A 24,153-nucleotide genomic window follows, 5' to 3' on the forward strand; every position below is an offset into this window, starting at 1 on the left:
CAAAAGTCACGTTCTATGTAATATGCACACATTAGCCACGTATGTGCACATTCAGGTACTTAAGCAAGTGAAAATGCCTGTTTGTGTCTCTTTCATGTAAATACTATACATTATATTTGGAAAATATACATTAAAAGACCGTCACTCTCTTCGAAAATCCCCTCTACCCGTATGGCCTTGAATATAATCTGTGGCGTCGTTCATGTGCCTGCTTCTTTTAGTGTTAAACGTTCTGTTCGAATGAATATATGTATTTATTACAAGCGTCCACTTTAAGAGTTTTTAGTGATTAATATTTGAAAAAAAATGTCGCAATTTTGCTTCATTTGCTCTAAGCTTTTGACTGAAGGTGAAACTGTTGTGGTTAATCGTGGAATGCAAACTTTAATCGAGCAAGTGATGCAAGAAGTGATGAGTTTACTGAATATTTAAGAGGTCTGAAGTCCGTTACAATCCACTTGGATTGCCGAAAATCATACACCCGGAAAACTTCCATTGCCGCAGTAAAAAGACAACGTGAAGATGAACAGGCCAGTACTTCAAAAGTAAGTCCACCTGGTACTAGAGCACGAGTAAGTGAATCCAGCTTCAGTTTAAAAGAAAACTGCTTATTTTTTGCCGATGAAGCAGATGAACAGGCTGAGAAAAAGAAACCGCAGAGTCTTCGAAAAATAATTTACAAAGTTTCTACACTCAAATTTACAGAATCTATATTGAAATTAGCTAAAGATCGTTCTGATGACTCATCAAAAGCTGTCGTTGATCGCTCAAAATTGATATTTTTTGAAAAAGGGAAACAGTAAGCACTGTGTTCTCTAAAGTTACCTACAGAATACAAGATATCGAGTGGTCCAACGAAAAGTATGCACCATGCTTTTCTCCTTTTTTTGTGACTAAACGCAAAAATGCTCGGACAGGTCAATTTTGCTTTTGAGGTGGACACATTTTAGATGTATTTTTCTACCTGTGCCTTCAACCCCCTAGCGAGGGTGAGTAACAACCCTAAAATTTTAAATGGAAAGTGGGGTCGAGTGATATATCATTTGAAAGGGCACAAAATTCTCTTTCCAATGATACCTAATTTGTTGTATTTAGTTGAATAGTTATAAAAAAAGCAAGAACATTAACTCGATATTTTTGGTGTTAATGAAAATATGGAAAAAACGGCATTTTTATCACTACTACATTCCTCAATTTCTCTCGTGGGTTTTTTGGTTCAAATAACAACAGCAGATAAGTGTACAAAAAGGATTTAGGCAAACGTTCATTGATTCAGTTCGGTTGCTTTTGAAATTATTTCAACTTTACTGTAAAAATGGTTTATTCCATTCCTGAACGAGTTGCAATTGTTAAACTTTATTATCAACATAATAGTTGTGCTAGACTTACTGCTCGCCTCTTTAATAACAGTCATCCCGGGAAAAATGTGAATGATTAGTACGTTGCCAAGTTAGTCCAAAAGTTTGTCGATACCGGATCTGTCCGTAATGTGAAACACCAGCCACGGCAATCGATCAGAAATGAAGCAGTGGAAGTCGCTGTTTTGGGACATGTTGAATTGGATCATACTCAAAGTACCCGTCAGCTTGCTGCAGCCTCAGGTGTCTCCCGTTCATCCATAATGCGGATTTGAAAGCCTATAAATTTCATCCGTACAAAATTAAATTGGTACAGGAACTCAATGAAGATGATCCTGATAGAAGGCTGCAATTTTGCGAACAACTGAGCCAGCTACTAATTGATGATCCGCACCTATCATTCAACACGTGCTTTTCCGATGAGAGTACATTTTTTTAATGGAGCTGTGAATAAGCATAATTGCCGTTACTGGGATGACAGTAACCCACACTTATTCTCTGAGGTCCATACCCAGTACCCTCAAAAAATCAATGTCTGGTGTGGCATATTAGGTAGTCATATCGTAGGGCCACTTTTTATTCCTGCAAATTCAACTGGTGAGGTCTACCTGAACATGCTTGAAGATACAATTGATCCTCTCATAACAGAAATAATTGAAAATGACCAAAATCATAATGATGATCGGCTTCATTTTCAGCAAGATGGAGCACCTCCTGACTATGTTGCTCCGGTAAAAGAGTTTTTAGATGACCGGTTTCCTGGACGGTGGATTGGAAGGAGAGGCCCTATCGAATGGCCTGCCAGGTCACCTGATTTATCGCCTTTAGTCTTTTTCCTTTGGGGACACTTGAAAAATAAATGTTCTGCTACGCAGCCTGAGTCCATAGAAGATCTTCGCCAACGAATTACAGCAGAGTGCAGAAGTATAACACCTGATATGCTACAGAATTTTAGGAATAGATTTGAACAAAATCTGTATTATTGTATGGAAGCAAATGGGTCACATTTTCAGCACTTGCTGAAGTAGGATTCTACTAAGTCAATTACACATTTCAAAGTACTGGGTTGTAGTTGTTTTTCTTCGTAATACCTACATGTTTGAGTGAAATACAACAAATTAGGTATCATTGGAAAGATAATTTTGTGCCCTATCAAATGATATATCACTCGACTCCACTTTTCATTTAAAATTTCAGGGTTGTTACTCATCCTCGCTAGGGGGTTGAAGGCACAGGTAGAAAAAATACATCTACAATGTGTCCACCTCAAAAGCAAAATTGACCTGTTCGAGCATTTTTGCGTTAAGTTCAAGGAGAAAAGCAAGGTGCATACTTTTCGTTGGACCACTCTGTATAATTGTGAATATAAACGTAATTTGAAAGTAACTCTATTGCAACTATAGCTGATTCATTTCGCTACGCTACGTATTCAAAATAAAAATTACATAGTCTGGATTTGAAACAAAGAAAATAAAGGTCCTTTGTGTCGTCGTTTGGATACTGTGTATTGCCAGATGTCGATTTAGCATAAGTCAGAATTGACATTGATCTTGTTTATCCATGTCACTTTGGTTATGACTAGAAAAGGTCAATAAACAACATATAACATCCATATTCTTTATCACATAATCTGTAAACTCTATTCAATTAGTATCAATGGAGCTACAGCGGAAAAATTACGTTGTTTTTCCATTATCTCATTTTATGTATGACCTGAAATAATTCCATGTATGATTTTTCCGAACAATTTTCCGGGAATACATACTTTGCTAATAGGAAATATTCCATACATTTTGAACATACTAAAAAATGTTCCTGATATGTTTGAGACAACTACTCAAGAAATACTTAGGAATAGGAATAATTTTAAGTGAACGTTTGTATAGGTCATCAATAAAAATGAAAAATGTATCATTCACAAATATATTTCCTGAGAATGGTCATTCAAATATGTACTGATAGTTCAAATTGATAATTCTAAATTTCAACTATTAGTGCAAATGCATACATATCAACGATATCATACTGAGAATAAAAATTAAAACGATTATTAGTGGATATGCGCGGCGAATAACTGCACAAAAATTACCACATCAATCCAACCATCATTCTAGATTCTTCTTTCGATTCCGATTCGGAATCACAAGGATCTGAAGAACAAACAGCGTTTTTTCCATCTGGAGTGCAGGTGCATAAGTTACAATCCTTTGCAAATTTTTGACCAGGGGTGCAAGAGAACGAGTCTGAAAAAAATTATAAATTAATATGGAATAGGTAGAAGATGTATCAAACAGTTCAGGTACATGTAGTACGTAAGGTACGTCATAATATGGTTGAAAATAAAAAAAAAATAATAGTATGACAAAATGAATTTTACACGGATCACATATGAACTTATCAAAAATATACACAGACATAGCAACGGAATAAAATAAATATTTAGATTAGGTTGGGTTAGGTCTAAAGTAAATGGGTCTATTCGACCTTTCACTGCAACCCGCAAGGGTTTATTGTGGCTCACATCTATTCACACTCGACCAAAAGAAAAACTCAGCTTCTTAACGAAGCCGATTAGTTTGTATGGTGAGTGGTCTTTCAGGTCAAATGGTAAGAGTACGGCTCTGTGGAACTCTAAAAACCTGATTCGGTCCCCAGTGGGGCTGACAAATTAACTCAAACTAAGACCTAATATTTCAATTTAAATCTTAGTTGCCATGGAAATGATATTACAGTTTGACACTTAAAGATTCAAGTGTACTATTGTCTACAATATTCACCTTACAGTTCTTCGAATTATTTTGTCATGGCTGCAAGATTGAGCATAAGAGAGAAAATTGAAATTGTACGCCTTTCGGGAGATGACAGGAGATGAAGTGCTAGAGAGGTTTGTAGAGTATTCAATGAGAGACATCCAGATCGTCCTCGTATTAGCTGCGGTACGGTAAATAAAATAAATAAAATATTCAATGAAACTGGTGCAGTATCAAAAATGATGTTTATAAGTAATCCTGTACAAAGACGAAACAGGAATGATCACATCATTTTAGATTATTTCGGAAATAATCCTAATGCCAGTACAAGGAATGCCACTTTAGATTCGAATATTCCACGAGAAACTATTCGGAGATGTCTCAAGGCGAAGAATATTAAACCTTTCAAGGCAAAATTTTTACACACACTTCAAGAAGGCGACGAAGCAAGACGCCTGGAATATTGTGTATGGGCTCAAGGGGAATATTTAAACAATAAAAATTTCCTAGAAAATATTGTATATACCGACGAAGCCACTTTCACTACAAATGGAGTAGTGTCATCACAGAATTGTCGCTATTGGGCAGCGGATAATCCTAACTGGGTAATAAACTGTAATAGCCAGTATTCCCAAAAAATCAACGTCTGGTAAGGGATATTGAACGAACGAATTATTGGTCCTTTCTTTTTTGAGGAAACCATTAATGCGCAGAGGTTTCTAGAATTTTTAAACACAGAGTTTTGGGATGCTATTCACGAGCTGCCAATCAATGAACGATCAAATTTAATTGTCCAGTTAGATGGGTGTTCAGTTCATTATGCCAGAGCTGTGAGGCAATGGCTTAACGAACATTTTCCAAACCCATGGATAGGCCGTGGTAGTCCGTTTATAGAGTGGCCACCCAGATCTCCAGACCTCACAGTTTTGGACCTTTTTCTCTGGGGACTTCTCACGCAAAAGGTTTACAAAAACCGCTCAAGAGATAGAAATGCACTTTGTGCAAGAATTCGACAAGTATGTGCAGATATTAGCCCTCAAGAACTAAGGAACGTAATCAGAAACATTCGTAAGCGCTACGACACATGTATCGAAATACGTGGTGGATTAGTAGAGGTTACTAGAATATGAGTAAGAATTAATTGTTGCACTGAATCGGAACATTTCAATAATTAGTTATTAGTTACGTTTATTAAAATTTTTTGCTTCATTGTTGGTTGAATTGTGTGAATGTAATTCCGTTATTTTGATTAAAAATATTTTCGTACTTTTTCGTAATTAGTAAATCAAAGTTTAACTGTTTGAAAAGTGCAGTAAAGAATAAATTATTGACTTTTCATTGATATTGTTTTTTAATTATGCTTATGTATCAAGCTATTTCGCAAAAAGTAGAAATAAAGTGAAATATTCATCTATTTTTAAAAACTGTATCAACTTTGCATCATTTTTGGCATAATTTTTTCTGGTGTTTTAAATTTTTGCGAAATAAGTTGTATTTAGAATTGCAATTGGTAATAAAAATGCGTTGGAAAGATAAGTTAGGCATAAGGCACTAACTTTGTTGAGGTTTAGCTAAATTTGAGAAATCGGCAAATGTCAAATTTTCGAAAAACTGTAAAAAAACTAAATTTGTACTAGAGAGCTAAAAATTGGTATATGGGTAAAAAATGAAAAAACAATCATCTTTTCTCTTTACCGATTTTCGAAATTTCGAGCAATAACTGCTTTTCTGAACATTTTTTGGAAAAAATGTCAAATTTGACAGGGAAGAAAAATCACTTGATCGGTCATATGCATGTCATTTGGCACCATTCTTGAAGCATAACCTAATGGAGATATCAAAAGTTGCTTGAAGAGATGAACAAAAAAAATCCCATTTGATGCGGACTTTATGTGTGACACTGTATATAGATTAGTAGTTGATTGGGGGATTCGGTCTGATTAGAATAAATATTAACTCTTTTTAGCTGCCCGAGCTTTCGCTAATGTTTATTTGCTTTATCGAGGGCTGTAATATAAAAAGGACATAATATATATATATATATATATATATATATATATATATATATATATATATATATATATATATATATATATATATATATATATATATATATATATATATATATATATATATATATATATGTTCTTTAAGCTTATTTACATGCCGTTTAGAAACTTGAAGAATTTTCATGGCCTGCTGAGATATTTTGGAAAAACGAGAATTTGACAATATCAATTTTATTTTTTTCTGACTTTATTTGAAAAGATATCAAAAAACGAATAACACTTTTTCATTGGCACTTTCAAGGTACTACACGATGGTTTTTAGTTTTCATATCCGACGTTTCGTTTTCAAAAAACCATCATCAACTTTATTTTTTAAATAGCCCGAAAAAAAAGTACACCCTGTATCTGATTCCATTTTTTATTACGAATTCAACGATGTAACACATGCCATTGTTTTCTTTTTAGTTTAAGGGAAAATTGCATTTTTTCTATTTTTAAAATGTATTTTTAAGTAGGTCAATAATGATTTTTTTAAAGTAATGAAAACAACAAAGAAATTAACCCATTTTTTATTTAATTCAAAGGAGGTGTTCAAACAGGTTTCCGTTATTTTCCAAACATAAGTATGATCTTCCAACTGTAGAACTTAAAACATCACGTAACATCTCTGGTGTAATACTGTTAAATGCGACAGTTACACATTCTCGTAACTGCTGTTCAGTTTCAAAAGAATGTTGGTAAACTCGGTTTTTAACAAAACCCCATATGAAGAAGTCCAGAGGAGTTAAGTCAGGGGATCGCGCTGGCCAAGACACTTCACTAAAGGTTCCAATCCACCTTTCAGGAAATCGCTGCGAAAGATACTCTCGAACTTGTCTAGAATTATGTGTAGGAGCACCGTCTTGTTGAAACCAACAGTTATTGACCTGTGCCAGAGGTAAATTATCTAAACAGTCTTCTACATAGTTTTGCAATAAATGATGGTATCGTTCGGCGGTCAAAGAATTATAGTAAAAAAACGGACCTAGTATTTTAGTTCCTAAAATTGCACACCACATATTAAACCCAAAACGTTCTTGATGTCTTGATATTTTCTTAACACGCGGATTTTGCTGAGCCCAGTAATGCGTATTGCGGCGGTTGAAGATACCATTATTAGTGACCATACTTTCGTCGGACCATATTATTTTTGAAGGGAAATTATAATCTTCTTCACACGCGCGTGTATACCATTCGCAAAAATTTCGGCGCCGTTCGAAATCCCCTGGTTTAAGTCCTTGGCAAATCCTAAATTTATAGGGGTGATATCTATTTTTACGCAAAATAAATTGAGCTGTGGATTTGGCTACTCCTACATTTTTTTCGATTTGCCTAGTTGATATTTCAGGGTTCTCAACAACTGCTTGTAAAACATTACTTTGGGCTTCTTCTGAAGATTCCTTTTTTCGAGATAAAACAGGCTTTTTAAATGAACCATATTCTTTTAAATTTCGAGCCAGCTCTAAGAAAATGGACTTACATAACATATACATAACATATCCTTAAATGTATCGTCATGAAATATTCCTGGAATATCTATTGCTATGTGGATCAATTTTCAGTTGAAACGATTTAAAAAAATATCGTTTTTTGCCATGTATCAGGAATAATTACAACATATACCAATCTTTACTCTGCACAGTCTTGAAAAAATCATTCAAATCCACTACAAAAATGTATTGAATATTTTTTGTTGTTTTCAAATGATTCATGAAAGTACATCATAAGAACGATTATTTCCTTATTTTCAGCGAACTATTAAATTCCTTATACCTCTATTGAATATGATCATCATGAAATGTTCCTGATAAATATAAACTGTCCTTGAAATATAACTCACCTTCCGTATAAACGAAACCAATCAAAATAACAAGCACAAATAAGGCACTCAGACTACGTCCGTTCATGATTCGATTATTATGAGATGCTGGTACTTCAACTCAATACCCTTCAATGGCAAATGGCGGCTCTCAAATCAACAGTTCGAATGCAATTAGAGAGATTTTATAATTGTCATTTGTTTATTGAACAAGGCGATATCGTTTTCGATTTCGGGTCTCATCCATTCATCATTCCAAATTTAAAATAGAGAACACGGAGATATTATCCTAATTTTATCAATATGATTTCATAACATCAATTGACCTTATGTAATGAGAAACATAGTTATTTTCTCGGCTTCATAGAGAGTGTCTCCCTTATCTAGATTGCTTCACATTCAAAAACTACCAAATAATCAATTTCTATTTCGCGACCTGGGTGACCTTTATTTGAAATTGAACCACGTGTTATTGGATGTTTCTAAAGAACTACCGAACCGCCCTGGCTTCGCACGGGTGCAATATTGATACTAAATATACTAGAGAATGTCTTTTTAAACAACGTTCACCGCTATTTTGTCACCAGACAAGAAAAACATGTTTTCTCTAGAGGTTACTCCCGAAAGAACGACATATAATTGAAAAAAGGCTATAAGCCTATTTTGTTTTATATAATTTAAATATTACAATGTACAATTCACTTATCTTGATACTTCCTGTTGTCTGACAAGTGAGCACTGATGATGACCAAAGTCGAAAGCGCTTTGCAAGAATTTTAAAATATTATACACTTTAATACAAAACCTCTTCGATTCATTAACGACATATAATTGGCCCGTTACCGCCGCAACCGCTATATCCCTACATTTCAAATCTGTAACATCTTCGAAAGTGTTTAATTTGGATGTTTTCAAATTCAAAAAATATACAACGACAACTTTTTAAAAAACTAGATTTACTGATAATCAAAATGCTAGAATCCCCATCACCGAAAATCTCATACGCAAAGATTCGTCTTTTTTTCGGGCCAAAATTATATAACCAGCTTTCTATGGAGGTTAAAACAATATCAAAAATTGAAAAATTCAAATCTGCCATCAAAAAGTATACAGTGTCACACATAAAGTCCGCATCAAATGGGATTTTTTTTTGTTCATCTCTTCAAGCAACTTTTGATATCTCCATTAGGTTGTGCTTTGAAAATGATGCCGAATGACATGCATATGACGGATCGAGTGATTTTTCTTCCCTGTCAAATTTGACATTTTTTCCAAAAAATGCTCAGAATGGCAGTTATTGCTCGAAATTTCGAAAATCGGTAAAGCGAAAAGATGATTGTTTTTTCATTTTTTACATATATACCAATTTTTAGCTCTCTAGTACAAATTTAGTTTTTTTACAGTTTTTCGAAAATTTGACATTTGCCGATTTCTCAAATTTAGCCAAATCTCAACAAAGTTAGTGCTTCCAACGCATTTTTATTACCAATTGCAATTCTAAATACAACTTATTTCGCAAAAATTTAAAACACCAGAAAAAATTATGCCAAAAATGACGCAAAGTTGATACAGTTTTTGAAAACAGATAAATATTTCACTTATTTCTACTTTCTGCGAAATAGCTTGATACATAAGCATAATTAAAAAACAATATCAATGAAAAGTCAATAATTTATTCTTTACTGCACTTTTCAAACAGTTTAACTTTGATTTACTAATTACGAAAAATTACAACGCAATTAAACTAAGGGAAGGAATTATACGAAAGTAATTTCACATTTACAAAATTTATGAGGTATGAATGAACAAAATTAATTCAGAAATCAACTTAGATTTTGTTGCCTAGAAAACTAAACCGTAAAAAATTCTAACAAACATCTGTTAAAATAAAGTTATAATTTAAATTAAGAACACTAAATCAAATCGAAACATATGCCTAAACCATGTAAATACCAATAGAAATACAAAATAAAAAGTCACATTTCGGTGTGCCTTCCACCACGTTCAATGCAATCAATTGCCCTTTTTAAAACATCTTTAACTGCATTCTTTATACTACGGGGTCTCGTGCTTACAACACATTCTCGAATAACTGTCTCTAAATGGTTTATATCTCGAAAAGGTCTTTGCTTATACACCTTTTGTTTTAAGTAACCCCACAAGAAGAAATCTACTGGGGTTATATCAGGAGATCTAGGCGGCCAAAAGTGTTCCATATTGCGACTGATTACTTTACCCCTAAATATTTCCAAAAGACGCTCTTTAACCAGCTTTGCAGTATGAATAGGTGCACCATCACACTGATACCTCACAAAATTTCTTACTTGAAGGGGCATATTATCCAAAACTTCAGATAGTTCAGTATTCACAAAGTGTAGGTAGTCCACAGAATTCAAATTATGTCTAAAAAAGTATGGTCCTATACCTATACCACCACCTGCAGTTTTGCGAGCTCACAACTCCATTTGAAGGGAAGGTCGCTTCATCTGTCCATAAAATTTGATAAGGAAAATGATAATTTTCTTCTTTTTCCCCTTGAAACCAAAAAAAATACAAGCGCATATCGAAGTCCCTTTCTTTTAATGTATTGATAAATTTCGGTTTATAAGGCGTAAATTTATTTTTGTGTAAAATACGTCGTACAGTCTCTCGGTTAACATCTGTTCTATCTACAATATTTCGAATACTTGTTTTTTTTATTTTCTACGACATCCAAACATATTTCAAATTCCACTTCTTCAGTATGTCTAGAAGTCTGATGTGCTTTTCCAAAATTACTCTCAACCGAGCCAGTAGATTTAAACTCAGCTATTATCCTACTAACTGTTGACTGATGAATATTTCTTGCAGGATGTCTGGCATTGAAAATATCAGCTACTTGTCGGTGACCGGTATTCTCGCCGCATATTAAAATCCATTTCTTTTGTAACATGAGGATCATGATCAGCTCAAAAATGTTTATTCCTTCTATTGAAAATACCATCCCTCGTAAATTTTGATTCGTCGCTCCAAATTATTTTTGACAAAAATTCCCGATCTTCCTGTGTATGAATCAAAAGGGATTCACAAAAATGCATTCTAGTTCGAAGTCTTGTGCTTTTAGAGCTTGAACTTTGAAAAATTTATACGGATGCATTCCGTGATTTTTGAAAATTCGTTGTACTGAAGCATGTGATACACTGCGAATGGAAGCTTCGGGATATGCATAAAAATATGCCAAAACGTTAACAGTATTGTCCTTATTTGAAGTAACACGTTTTGGTAATGTTGAAGGCGCTTTTAACATGGAGCCATAGTTAAAGAAATTATTTTGTAATCTTACAAACTTCCTCTCGTTTATTGGTGTCAATTCAGGATACATTTGGTTGAATTTTCTACACGTTCTGGCAATGATTTGATCACACTGTTCGTGTATAATAAATAATTTCATAAGAACTTCGTTTGAATAATCAATATTTGCTTTCATTTTAGGCGATTTTTTGAAACACCGTCAATAACCATTTATCAATTACACTACACCTACCAAAAAATCATTTAGAAAAGTTCACACATGCAGTTCTTGCTGTTGGTAATATTAAATCCCTGTAAAGTTACTGACGATGACGTAGTAGTATTCAGTCCAACTGTAGAAAGTCCTTTTTGACTAACCAATAATCCTCCTTAAAATTACGTGAGTTGGCGTATGAAGTTGTAACATATGCCTTGTAATCCAAAGATCGTGTGTTCAAATTCCATGAACCCTATACTTTTTTTTATTATCAGCAGTAACGTTATACAAAAAAATTTGTATGATACATTTGTTAATAGTGATTTTATTTTGCTCGTGAGTTTGCTCCACTTGCTGACGCTCGTTTTGCAATAATCCCCACTCACAAAATAAAATGCCACTTTCAACACTTGTAGGTAAAATGTGAATAACTATTTTTCCACAAAACCGGCTTTTTTAAGAAAACTTGACGATTGAGGTATAGGGACATGTATATCATCTTGAAGCATTTTTCACCATCTTTCAATTTATCGAGTAATATACAGGGGGTTTCATTTGAAAAAATGAACTTTCGACTACTTTTATGCACAATGGAAATAATTGTAATTTCAGCACGCCCTGTATGATATGTAGTCGATTTATTGGTGTTATTTGAATATTTCGAGTTTGTCCAAACTATCATCAAAATATCAATTTTTCATGAATTGAGAGTACTGATGTAGGTGCTTAATTTCAATTAAGGACCATATTTAGCACATATTTAGCACAAATTAGTTTTTATCTCAAAAACAGAAAGAGATAGGTATAGGACATTATCAGCAAAAGAGTATTAAAATACTAGAGCGATTCTAAAAATGTATTAATATACGGGGTGTTCCATTTAAAGAAATATAATTGCTAGGACTTTTTGATAGAAGTGGCAACGCCGCAATGCTGAAAATATTTTAGATCGATAGAACAGGTAAGGAAATGTGAGAGGTGAAATTTTCAGAGAAATCATGCTTTGCGTTTTCCAGAAACGTCCAACCTACCATCGACCGTGAGTCACGCTGTATATAATGCTGTTAATTTTTCTCCAAATTCACTTTTTTCTCTTTTTTCAGCTCATCGGCATCCCAAACTAATGGAATGCCGAGTGGCTCGTTTTCAACTCAAATAATATGTAGCTCCCGAACTATAAGCTTCAGACCATATGTTTTAGGTATTGTTGAAATCTGCTCATCATGAAGCATCTGATAATGCGTAACAATATAGGGTGATGTGTTTTTAAAAAAAATTGCTGACATGCTCTGTGGGTGCGACAGGTGAAGTAACATCAAATGCGAACATGTCAAAATGTGTCTCCCTGTATACTATGGTTGACATATTTTTTTATTCCTCCTGAAAATCATTGTACCAAAAGTTATTCAGGGTGGCTCGTTTTAAATGGAATGCCCTGTATGTCAAATTAATACTGTAAATTGAGAAAGTGAAGTATATTCTTTTAAACTTGTTACAGTTAACTCTCTATCCAAATTATATAAATAGCTGAGGTACATTAATTAATGGAAGCTTGATTTCGAGCAAGTCGTGAATTGGGTTGCAGTAATTTGAGAATGAAGCATCACTGGGGGAAATCTGTTATTAAATACTCGACAGCAACAATTATTACAAGAAAACAAATTACCTCAAATTCAAATTCAGTTAGACGAAGGTTGAACTCTTTCCGTGTTTTTCACTTCTGATGATTCGGTAGATACGTGGGACATATTTTTTTCTTGATTGTGAGAACGATGATCCAAACTTGTCGGGAAACTACTCAAGTTATTATCGTTCGCATTGTGATTAGTTGCTAAGAGTATAGATTTTTTAGATACTGTAGGCGAGGCTGATGAGGAAGGTACTGGGTCCAGTTCTGGACAGGAGTTCACTGTGCAAAGGTATCCAGTTCTCTCCATATTACAGTAGCAAGTATTACAGTCGATTTGGAAGTAGTCTCCAGGAGCACAGGGTGTATTTTTTAGGTCGGCAGCAATTGGTACATCTGCGCAATAAAAACATGAGTTTTTTCATGTAATAATGTAGGTACTTGAATTTGAATTGAATGACAATTTTTCGGCAGCGTAATAATTGTGCACTAAACATTTCTGAATTTGACAACATGAAATGCATACAAAAATTGAAATTTGCGATAATGAAATTGATGCATGAATACGTTATTTTGAAGTGAAATTGACAGATGAAACTTTCAAGATGGCGAATGGGCGCCATCTGGGAAAAAAATTAAATGGAAAGGGGGGTATTACGATACATCTTTTTGAAGCTCCTGACAAATGCTTCACAACCCTAGAATATATTTTTTTAGATATTCAGTTTAGATATTTATTGGCTACGTTATATACATGAATTATTTGTAGCAAGTCAAATAGGAACATATTCACACTCGTGTTCTTGAAAAATTCATATAAATATACCCACACACACATATATACACATATATACACATATACATACACATATACACACATATATACATGTATATAGAAACATACACTGTCGTAAAACAACTAAAACTAATACTTAAAAAATATACAAGTCATTTCAAAAGTTCAGTGGTTGGCGTACTCATATATTCGTCAATCGAATAAAAACAGTTTTGTATTAATAAATTTTTTATTGTCGCTTTAAAGTTTGCTGATCCTAGTTTCTTAATTTCCGCTGGTAGTTTATTATATATATCCAAATCGAGCGAATTTTTTTTTTATATTCCTAGTCTAAACCTATTCAATAGAGAATCGCCATGCCTAGTGTTATAATTATGGTTTGAACTATTTGTGGAAAAAGTGTGGCAATTTTTATGGATCTCTAATAAACATTGAAATATAAATATAGAGGGAACTGTCATAATTCCTAATCTTATAAAATGAGATTTGCATGAATCTCTAGGACCCAATCCTACAATGATTCTGACCGCACGTTTCTGCATCACAAAAATCCTGGAAGTATGGATACAGTTACCCCAAAGTAAAATTCCATAAGTCAGGTGGCTATGGACAAGAGAAAAGTAGGAAATCATGAGTATATCTGTGCTGACAGATCTTTTCAGTCTTCTCATGAGAAAGAGTTGACAAGCCAGCTTCTTCGAAAGAATATCAATATGATGGGACCATTTAAGTGACTGGTCTAAAGTAATACCTAATAGCTTCACAGACTGATTACTGTTAGATGAAAAATTGGAAGAAAAAAATCAATTTCTGTGTTTTTGATTGGTTTTGTGTCAGACCATTCGGTATTAACCATTCATCGATCTTTTCAATCAAGGTTTCATCCTTCTGTTTCAAATTGACAAGATTCGAGTCCGAGAAATAAAATGTAGCATCATCTGCATGTAAAAGCCCCTTCACAAACTTAAGGAGATCAAATATATCATTGATATAAATAATGAACAGAAGTGGTCCTAGAACCGATCCTTGAGGTACACCACAAGTGATATCCCGAAATGAAGAGGGTACAGAGTTCAGATGAACTGTTTGACTACGCCCTGTGAGGTAAGATTTGAAAAATGTGTTTGTGACTCCTCTTACACCATAGTATTCAAGTTTGTCAAGTAAAACTTGATGTGATATGCAATCAAATGTCTTGCTCAAGTCACAAAAGGTAGATGCCGTGAATTTCCTTTTTTCAAAAGCATCCACAACATCATTCACCAATCTCGACACAGCATGTATAGTTGAGCGGTTTTTCCTAAATCCATATTGATGTTCATTCAAGTATTTGAATTTTTCAAAGTAGTCAGTTAATCTTTTCTTAGCTATGATTTCAATCACCTTGCCAATAATGGGAATAATCGATATTGGACGATAATTTTCCAACATGTCAATGTCACCTTTTTTGAAAATTGGAATAAGTTTCGTTTTTTTGAAAATATCAGGAAATGTCAATATCTTCAATTACTACAAAGTGGCCTGAATACATTGACATTTAACTACATAATATGAAGTTAAAAGCTTGAGGTCAGTTCAGAAGATACTCGAAATGGTTGTGTTAAACTTCTTGACATATGAACAGCCTATCAGATATTTCACACCGAAGATTTTCGAACACAGTAATGCCAATATCTCTACAAATATTTATTATTCTCTGCCGTATATCCAATATTGAAGCAGGTTCAGTTTCGTGAACCTTTTGCTTTATATAGCCCCGTAAAAAAGTCCAAAGGTGTCAAATATGGCGAGCGGGCTGGCTATTCTGTAGGACCTCGTCGGCCGATCCAGCGACCGGAAGAAAGTAGTATCCGAATGGTTTCTCACTTGTCAAGAGTAATGTGGTGGTGTTCCATTTTGGAATATAATATCCATATCGAATTTATTAGGATTCGCTTCGACGATTCCAGTGATGAGAGGGTCAACAGTAGTTTCCAGCATATTCAAATACAGTTCCCCTGTTAAATTTTGATCAATAAATAGAGGTCCTACAATATGGTTTCCCAATATTCCTGCCAATACGTTAATTTTTTCTGGATATTGGATATTTGTTTTCCGGAAAACGTGAGGGTTCGTGTCATTCCAATAACGGCAATTTTGTCTGTAAACATTGCCGCTTAAAAAAACTGTACATTCGTCATTAAAACAAATATTGTGGAGATAGATAGGATGCCTTGCAATGGTTTCCGTCATGATTTCACAGAATTCTGTTCTTCGATCAGGGTCATCTTCAGTTAATTGGTGTACCATTTTAATTTTGTATGGATGATACCTATTTCTCTTCAAAAGTCTCCACACAGTAGAAGGAGACACCTCATAAACATTCGCGACGGAATAAGTAGACTGTTCAGGATTTACTACCATCTCACCAATTATTTGCACTTGCTGTTCTTCCGGAATGGACGGATGACCTGGGGGGGATGACCTGTAGTTGTGAATTTGGATACATAATAATAATAATATTTATTCACCATTTGTGATACATAGCGTATACATGGTAGGTCAATGATTATTTACAAACAACAGTACGTCACTTATGAATAAAATTATGGAATCAAAGCTTAAATAAAAATTAATGTTTGCATATACAAAGGTATAGGTACACATAGATATATAAAATGCTAATTAAAAAAATGAACAAAAAATGTGGCAATTTTGCTTGTCGTAGTCAAATGAATATACATATGTACATATTTACATATATAAATATATTTACAAACATGTACACACATATTTAAAAAAAAACGATAAAATCGCCAGTCAGAACACTGAAACTAAAGCAAAACAGCAAGTGAAAATTTAGAACGATTATATATCTTATTATTCTTCTGTGAAAGAATTCTCTAAATATTCCTTATGACTGTAGTAACATTTATCCAGTAATAAGTTTTTAACTTTCTTACTGAACAAAGTTGAAGAATTCAACCTCTTTATAGAAAGTGGCAGTCTGTTATAAAAATTTATGGCATTATATAATGGAGATTTTTTGAAATGATCACTCTTATGTGAAGTGACCCTCAGAGCAGTAGCATAGCGAGTATCACGACCGTGAATGCTCAAGTTCGTTATATACAAGTGAAGGTTCCAGTGCACAAAAATGACACATTTCATTATATAAATTGCGGGTGCAGTCAACAAGCGTTCTCTTTTGAAAACGGGTCTACAACTTTCTTGGTACCCCAGGTTGAATATCAATCTTATCAGTCGTTTTTGAGATATGAAAACTCTAGAAAATTCCTTTGCACATCCCAAACCATTATGTTGAAACTAATGTGGGAGTATGCATTCGCAAAGTAAACATTTAGTAAACCAAACCTATCTAAACAATGTTTTAACTGTTTGATCGAATAATAAGCGAAGTTGAGTTTACTGCACACTTTTTGTAAGTGACTTCTCCAGGTGAGCTTCTCATCTAAAATAGTTCCAAGAAAATCAACTTCTTTTGATATTTTTATGTCATTCAAAGTGACTAAATTACAACAGAAATCCCTCCTAACAAATGTTTTCTTCGGAACTGACTTAGATTTATTTAAAATCAGTTTGTTACGTTGACACCAACTACTGAATTCGTCAATAACTAAATTAATTTTCATCGATAATTCATTCTCATTTTTTTCAGAAACAGTGATTGTAGTATCGTCAGCGTACATAGTTATGTGACAATCTGATATGAATTCAGGCAAGTCATTGATAAAAGTCAAGAATAACAATGGACCAAGAACATACCCTTGTGGTACACCTAGTTTCACATCATAAGGCACTGATGTAATTCCATTACATTTAACCACCAAACTACGGTTTTCTATGTACGATTCTATCCAACACAACACATTATTGGGAAAGCCCATTACTAGTAATTTTTTCAATAGAAATTTGGAAGAAACAGTATCGAATGCTTTTGAAAGATCTACAAAAAGTGAAAAAACCAGGTTATTATTATCCACTTGTGCATAAATATAGTTCAATAGTTGATAAGATGCAGATTCAATTGATTTACTCTTCCTAAAACCATGTTGATTATTGCAGAATAGGTCATTTTGTTCAATATACATCAAAATTCTATTACCTATCATTTTCTCAAAGAGTTTTGAAAAAGATGGAATCAACGAAATCTGCCTATAATTGTCAATTTCTGTTATCCGACCTTTTTTTGCAGTGGAAAGACAAGAGCCCTCTTCAATTCGTCTGGGAAAAAACCCCCATAAAAGGACTGGTTAAGCAAAGAAACTAATGGTTCAATAATTATATCAATAATTTGCTTTACAGTAACAATAGACATATCATCAATACCAGCTGAATGTTTGTTCCTCATTTTATCTAACGTTTTCAAAACTTCAAGCGGTGAAATTTCTGAGAGATCGAATTCATTTTGAACGACAATATTCTTGGCAGGAGTACATGGTAGAATTAAGTTACATCCAAAATGATCCGAAATTGCTGTTGCAGCCGCTGAAGAGAAATGCCTAGCAAACAAATCTGCAACCGTATGTTGATCTTCAATTTCTTGATTGTTATATTTCAAAGCTATACAGGCTGGATTTTTATTTTTAGTTTTTTCCCAAGTTCATTATTCATGATAGTCCATACTTGTTTAGTTTTATTGTTGGAGTTATATATTTTTGGTCTTTCCTTGTTTGATTTTTAATCTGTGATTTTTTAGTTTTGCCCTATAACTATGCATCATATCAGGATCTACAGTGTTACTAGAAGAAATAAGCCAGAACATGTCTTTTAACGTTTTTCCTTCTCGTATGATATTATTTGTTATCCATGGCTTGGAAATTTTTTATTTGAGTTTCCTCAAACAGATAGGACGGAAAACGTTCATTGAAAATCCTTTCGATCTCGTGAAAATTACGTATCGCACCGTAAATAAAAATCGCTTCAATTTTCTTTCCAATGAAATTGACCATTTTAGAGATTGTTGACGTGGTACCTTTCTACTAGTAGGTACCTAAAAGCGAAAACTAAATGAGAATATTTTCACTGAATAATGATGTTCATTGTCGTTCTGGTGTTTTTATGAATAAAAAATAACTTAACAAACCTCATCGGGTTGTTGGAATTGGCAGATATGGCAAGTATTTGTCAGGAGCTTCAAAAAGATGTGTCACAAGAACCTCCTTTCCTTTTAATTTTTTCCAGTGCAGTGCAGTCGCCATCTTGAAAGTTTCATCTGTCAATTTTACTTCAAAATAAAGTATTCATGCATTAATTTCATTGACCCCAATTTCAATTTTTCGAGATGATCCGTTCAAAAAATAAAAGGGGGGGTGGAACATTAAAGAAATGCACTGTATATCTCATTCAACAATATGTTTTCAAGACCATTCATTGAACTATATGGGGTAACTTGATTCGAAAATGAAATCTATGTTTTGAGCATTCCTGCTTATACTGAAAGTAGATTCAAACTTCATTCAATACAACATTATACATGGTGTTTCCTAACTATGTTAGTTTCTAAAATACAGGGCGTTGAAATTTAAAAAAAATGGTATTTATGAAATATCATGAATATCCTTACACCAATACGATAGAAATTTGCTGGTTATTTGAAGTAATAAGGCAATTATTCAGCCCGAACTAGATTGAAATTATCAAGTCCAGTAGAGAATCGATGGGCACCTCAGCCAACAATATTGGGGAAAAAAAGAACCCCACTGAATTTTTTTTTGGGTTTGTTATTTTTTCATTCAAGGCAACAGAAATCAAAACTATTTTGTCGCTTGTCCTTTCTTCATACTAAGCTTTGTTTTCGAGAAAAAACAATCACTTCTAAATACTATCTATGGACAACATAAAATAAAAACCAAAAGTAAATAATAAACAATTTCGATATTGAAGTAAATGAGCAAAATGTCCACCTTCTGATTAAATACACGACTGCAGTCGATTTATCGTTGATTGTCTGACACGTTCAAAAATACTGCGAGTATTCCTTTTGACATTGCAATTGTCAATTATTCGATTTCTCAAGTCATTCACATTTAGTACAGGGGTTTTATGAACAAGGGTCTTCAGATGACCACATCAGTAGAAATCTAGAGGATTCATATCAGGACTGCAAGCTAACCGATGTTGAGGTCTTGCACGTCCAATTCAGCAGTTTGGGTAGATGAGATCGAGATGCTGATGAGCATGAACACAAAAATGAGCTGGAGACCCGTCGTGCATAAACCACATATTGCCTCTCATAAGTACCGGCACTTCTAATGAAATGGATAAATAATCTAGCAAAAAGTCCTTGTAGGACTTTTTGCATATTGTATAACTATGACTTACTGGAAAAAACCAAGAATTCAATATATTGCTTTGCTGACGACAGCACGGCTACAGAGGCACATCTCCACTGGCAGCAGGAGGTTGCATGTCTTAATGAGGATCTGGAAGTGATTTAGAATTGGGGTAAAAGTAACCAGGTTCAATTCAATGCCACAAAAACCCAGGCATCGTTTCTCTCCAAGAAGATAAATGTCTTCGAACCGGATATAATAATTTCAGGTCAGACAATTCCACTTTTTGCTTCGATAAGTTTGTTAAGGGGTTGAAATGGACACCAATATGTCTTGGCATAATCATGTTACTGGAATTGCAAAGACAGCTTCTCAAAAGCTTGGAACACTGTTCCGCACCAGAAAACTGTACACACCTCAGCAACTTTTGATGCTTTATTAAGCTCAGATCAGACCTTCTTTAGAGTATTTAGAGTATTGTTCTCATGTATGGAACTCCGCCCCCAAACATACCCCGAAACTGCTGGATTCCATTCAGAAAAGAGCCATCCGCCTGAGTGGAGACGCGAACATCACTTGCAACCTTAATAGTCTGGAACATCGAAGAAAGGTTGGAGATTTGTTTCTGTTTTATAGATATTTTCACGGAAAGTGTGACTTGGCACATTTGATTCCACCAAGAGCGGTGCATATCAGTACACCTCGAACTTCAATGTTTGAATTCTCTTTCATCTGGAGAACTGCGTTAATGTGGAATAAACTTCCTGAAAACGTTTTTCCAAATGGATTTAATCTCCAGCAATTCAAATCCAATGTGAATCACTAGTATCGCACAGGCACCGCTCTTTAAGGATTTTTCTTTAGTGCTTCTGTTTTGTCCTTGAAAAAATGTTCATCATTTTATACTTTTGACGCGACTACGGAGCTCGGTACAAAACTATCAAGAAAAAGTGACAAAAAGAGGAGGTTCACTTCGTTCACTTCATTCTACAGATGGTTAGTGAAAGAAATTGAGACCATGGAGTGGGAAAAGAATTTTGAGGTTACTAAAGCTGTCAAAGTTTCATGAATTTTATTTATATTTTCAATTCTGAACAATAAATAATGAAATTTGGAACAATCATGAAATACAAATTCAAAGAACTAAGATTATAAAAAAAAGGAAAGAAGAAAAAAAATCACACCAAAGGTGCTACTTCGTTCCCTCCTGTTCATAAAAGAGGACATATGCGTCATTGCTCACAAGTGATTTTGGCGAAATTGGGAACACGTGTGAATCGTTGTATTCATGCCACGTGCCACTATATGGGTGTATGCAATATGCTGTGTAATGTCCGTTGTGAGTAGTCCCACTAAGATTTGAAAGTGCATATAAATTATATCGACAAGGAGCCACATTGTCTGCTGCATAACTGCTCATATCTAATCCATCAGAAGAAAAGTCAATGGAAACTTTCAATTTGCCTCTGAACCTTTCCGTCGGAGAGAATCTTTTCAAATGAATTACTAAAATATGGGGAATAGATTGATAAGGACTCTGTACATTTTCTCCTTTGCTTGCACCTCGAACACATTGGTTTTTCATCTCCATCCAGAGTTTCCTCTCTTGTGAAAGAATCCAAGCAATGTGACAAACTCACTTGGCCAGATCTTTGTGGTATGAGAAGGGACAAATCCCAGAAAAGATCAAAGGTTACTGATGAATGTCCACAGTGCACTTCATAGTGGATTTTAATTGACCAACGAAATAGTCTACAATCTTGGAGTTGTTCATATTCAAATATCTCTGCCAGGACTCTTGTGCTTTTCCGTTATCGCTCAATTTTTCGTCAATCTCAGTTAAGATCGGTTCAGGTTTCTCAGTAATTTTGTTGAGGTCCTCATGTAAACCTTCTAAAAGATATCGAAGGAATTCGTGGGCGTTTCGATGGGCAGAACCCATGCATCAAGGGGCAAATCTTTGAATCTGATTTTTGAAGTAGACTGTGTTAATTACTCTATCAGATGAATCTTCTGACCATAATTCCTTAATGACTTCTGCGAACGATTTGATTAAAACAACTTTCATACTAGAAATACTAGTATTGATATCTTCCATGTATGCATTCTTTTTTAAGTATTCCAGCAACCATCCTGTGTTTGATAAACATTGGATTATACTGTTCATGAAACAGGTGTTTTCAAGATTTTTTAAACCATTGAACCCAAGAGTTTTGATTGAGAAATGTATCACCGATCTATTGTTGCAACTATGTTTGCCACTACTATCTCCTTCTGAGTGAACACGGATAGAATGATTCACCCCTTCATTGGACTGGTAGGATAAGGAATTCAAAGTAAAACTGCTCAAAACTGAATTAGGTATTAGTTATATTGAGGGCTCAGCCAGAGGACCAAACTCAGCCTCATTTAGAGTTCCTACTTCCTTTTCTGTCAAAGCTTTACGGTTTTGCTGCGAGTCTTCCACCAAACTGCACAACTCCAGTTCTTGCACTGTCTGTACATGCCGATATATTTTGTTCATGGGAAACATTGACAATTCACTTAGGGTTTTTGATTGAGGAACTGTATCTAAACATAAAGCTGCATTTCCTCTTTGAATCAGAATGCTAATTTTTTGAATCAAGAAAGAGGTAGCTCTTGGGTCATTCGTTTCTTTGGATATCCTAATGCCGATTTCACGAATGAACTCCAATGCTTGGGGGCCTAAGGTACCAAATGTTTCGATTCCTATTGCATAAAAAATGAAATAATCTCCCAAATAATTGTATTTCCGTGTTTTTGACAATTCCGCTGATGAAGCTGCTGCACCGCTGGATACAGAAGTCGAAGGAACGTGACAAGGAGCCAAAGTATCGACGCATGTGAAATCCCAGACAACCGGTTTTCCTTTCCGCCAAGGAATGAGACTCATGCCATCTGGTCGTTTCCCATCATCGCTGCAAGTGCCTGGGGGTTCTAAGACGGAAGGTATATTTCCCGAACCTAAGGCACGTTTGATGACATCATTTACAGCTTGATGACGGGAAAAGCGCCCGGCGCTATATCTACAACTCAATCCATGATATCTTCGGGTGTCTACTTCCACTCCACACTTGCATTTGTGTTGAACAGAAATATTGGAACCTAGTCGAAGGCCTACAGCAACTCTAAAAGATTCATTGTCTAATAATGTACCAAGGGATGAAACTGGTAAGGCATCCAACCAAGCACCTGCATATTTTGACGACACTCCTTTTATACGTGCCTTATCTATAGGAGATTTAGCCAAGTCTAACAAATTATTTAAGACATTTCTTACAAGAGGACTATCCCAGGTTTGTTGAAGATTTTTTCTGGTTCTTGGTACTTCTAGATTAGTTCATGAGATCCATAGTTGTTCGGCCTCCACACTTGCATTTGTGTTGAACAGAAATATTGGAACCTAGTCGAAGGTCTACATCAACTCTAAAAGATTCATTGTCTAATAATGTACCAAGGGATGAAACTGGTAAGGCATCCATCCAAGCACCTGCATGCTTTGACGACACTGCTTTTATACGTCCCTTATCTATAGGAGATTTAGCCAAGTCTAACAAATTATTTAAGACATTTCTTTCTGGGATAGTCCATCCCAGGTTTGTTGAAGATTTTTTCTGGTTCTTGGTACTTCTAGATTAGTTCATGAGATCCATAGTTGTTCGGCCTCGCTCAAATTGTTATCCGATGGAAAGGAGGGTGGTAAAATTGAATCTATCATATTGATCACACTATAACTCGAAGAGAGGAATATAGGTAGTGAAAAATCAGTGATTGTACGAATGCCTAAACCTCCATAAGATACAGGAAGAGTAGCCTGATGCCATGCATTGTTCTCCAATTGATCATTTAATAAAAGTCGAAGAGTGAATTTCATTCATGAAATGTATTCAAATTTTCAAATTAGTATTTCTGATTTTTCGAGTTTTCAGAGCTGTAGAAGAAGCATGAACAGCATAGAAAAAAGGAGACGTT

The 24,153-nt window shown here is 34.6% G+C and overlaps 1 protein-coding gene across 5 annotated transcripts in view; it reads right to left on the minus strand.

Moving 5' to 3' along the window:
• Positions 1 to 3,267: 3,267 nt before the first annotated feature.
• The window catches only part of LOC111516133 (protease inhibitors), a 78,103-nt gene continuing 57,217 nt past the window's right edge, over positions 3,268 to 24,153 (minus strand). For 2 of the 5 annotated variants that reach the window (XR_012467953.1, XR_012467952.1), the window contains exons 2-3: positions 13,129 to 13,485; positions 3,268 to 3,601 (exon numbers count right to left, since the gene is read on the minus strand). Coding sequence is in view for 3 of the 5 variants with exons in the window: in XM_074184868.1 (XP_074040969.1) it covers positions 3,444 to 3,601; positions 7,997 to 8,063 (225 nt within the window). In the remaining 2 variants the exon portion in view is untranslated. Of the gene's footprint in view, positions 3,602 to 7,996; positions 8,235 to 13,128; positions 13,486 to 24,153 lie in introns of those variants that run through there. The other 3 variants (XM_074184870.1, XM_074184869.1, XM_074184868.1) reach the window with 2 other exon arrangements.

The sequence above is a fragment of the Leptinotarsa decemlineata genome, unplaced genomic scaffold (genome assembly GCF_025532065.1).
Source record: "Leptinotarsa decemlineata unplaced genomic scaffold, Ldec_3_MD MMD2_tig00026358_RagTag_RagTag, whole genome shotgun sequence".
Classification (NCBI taxonomy): domain Eukaryota; kingdom Metazoa; phylum Arthropoda; class Insecta; order Coleoptera; family Chrysomelidae; genus Leptinotarsa; species Leptinotarsa decemlineata.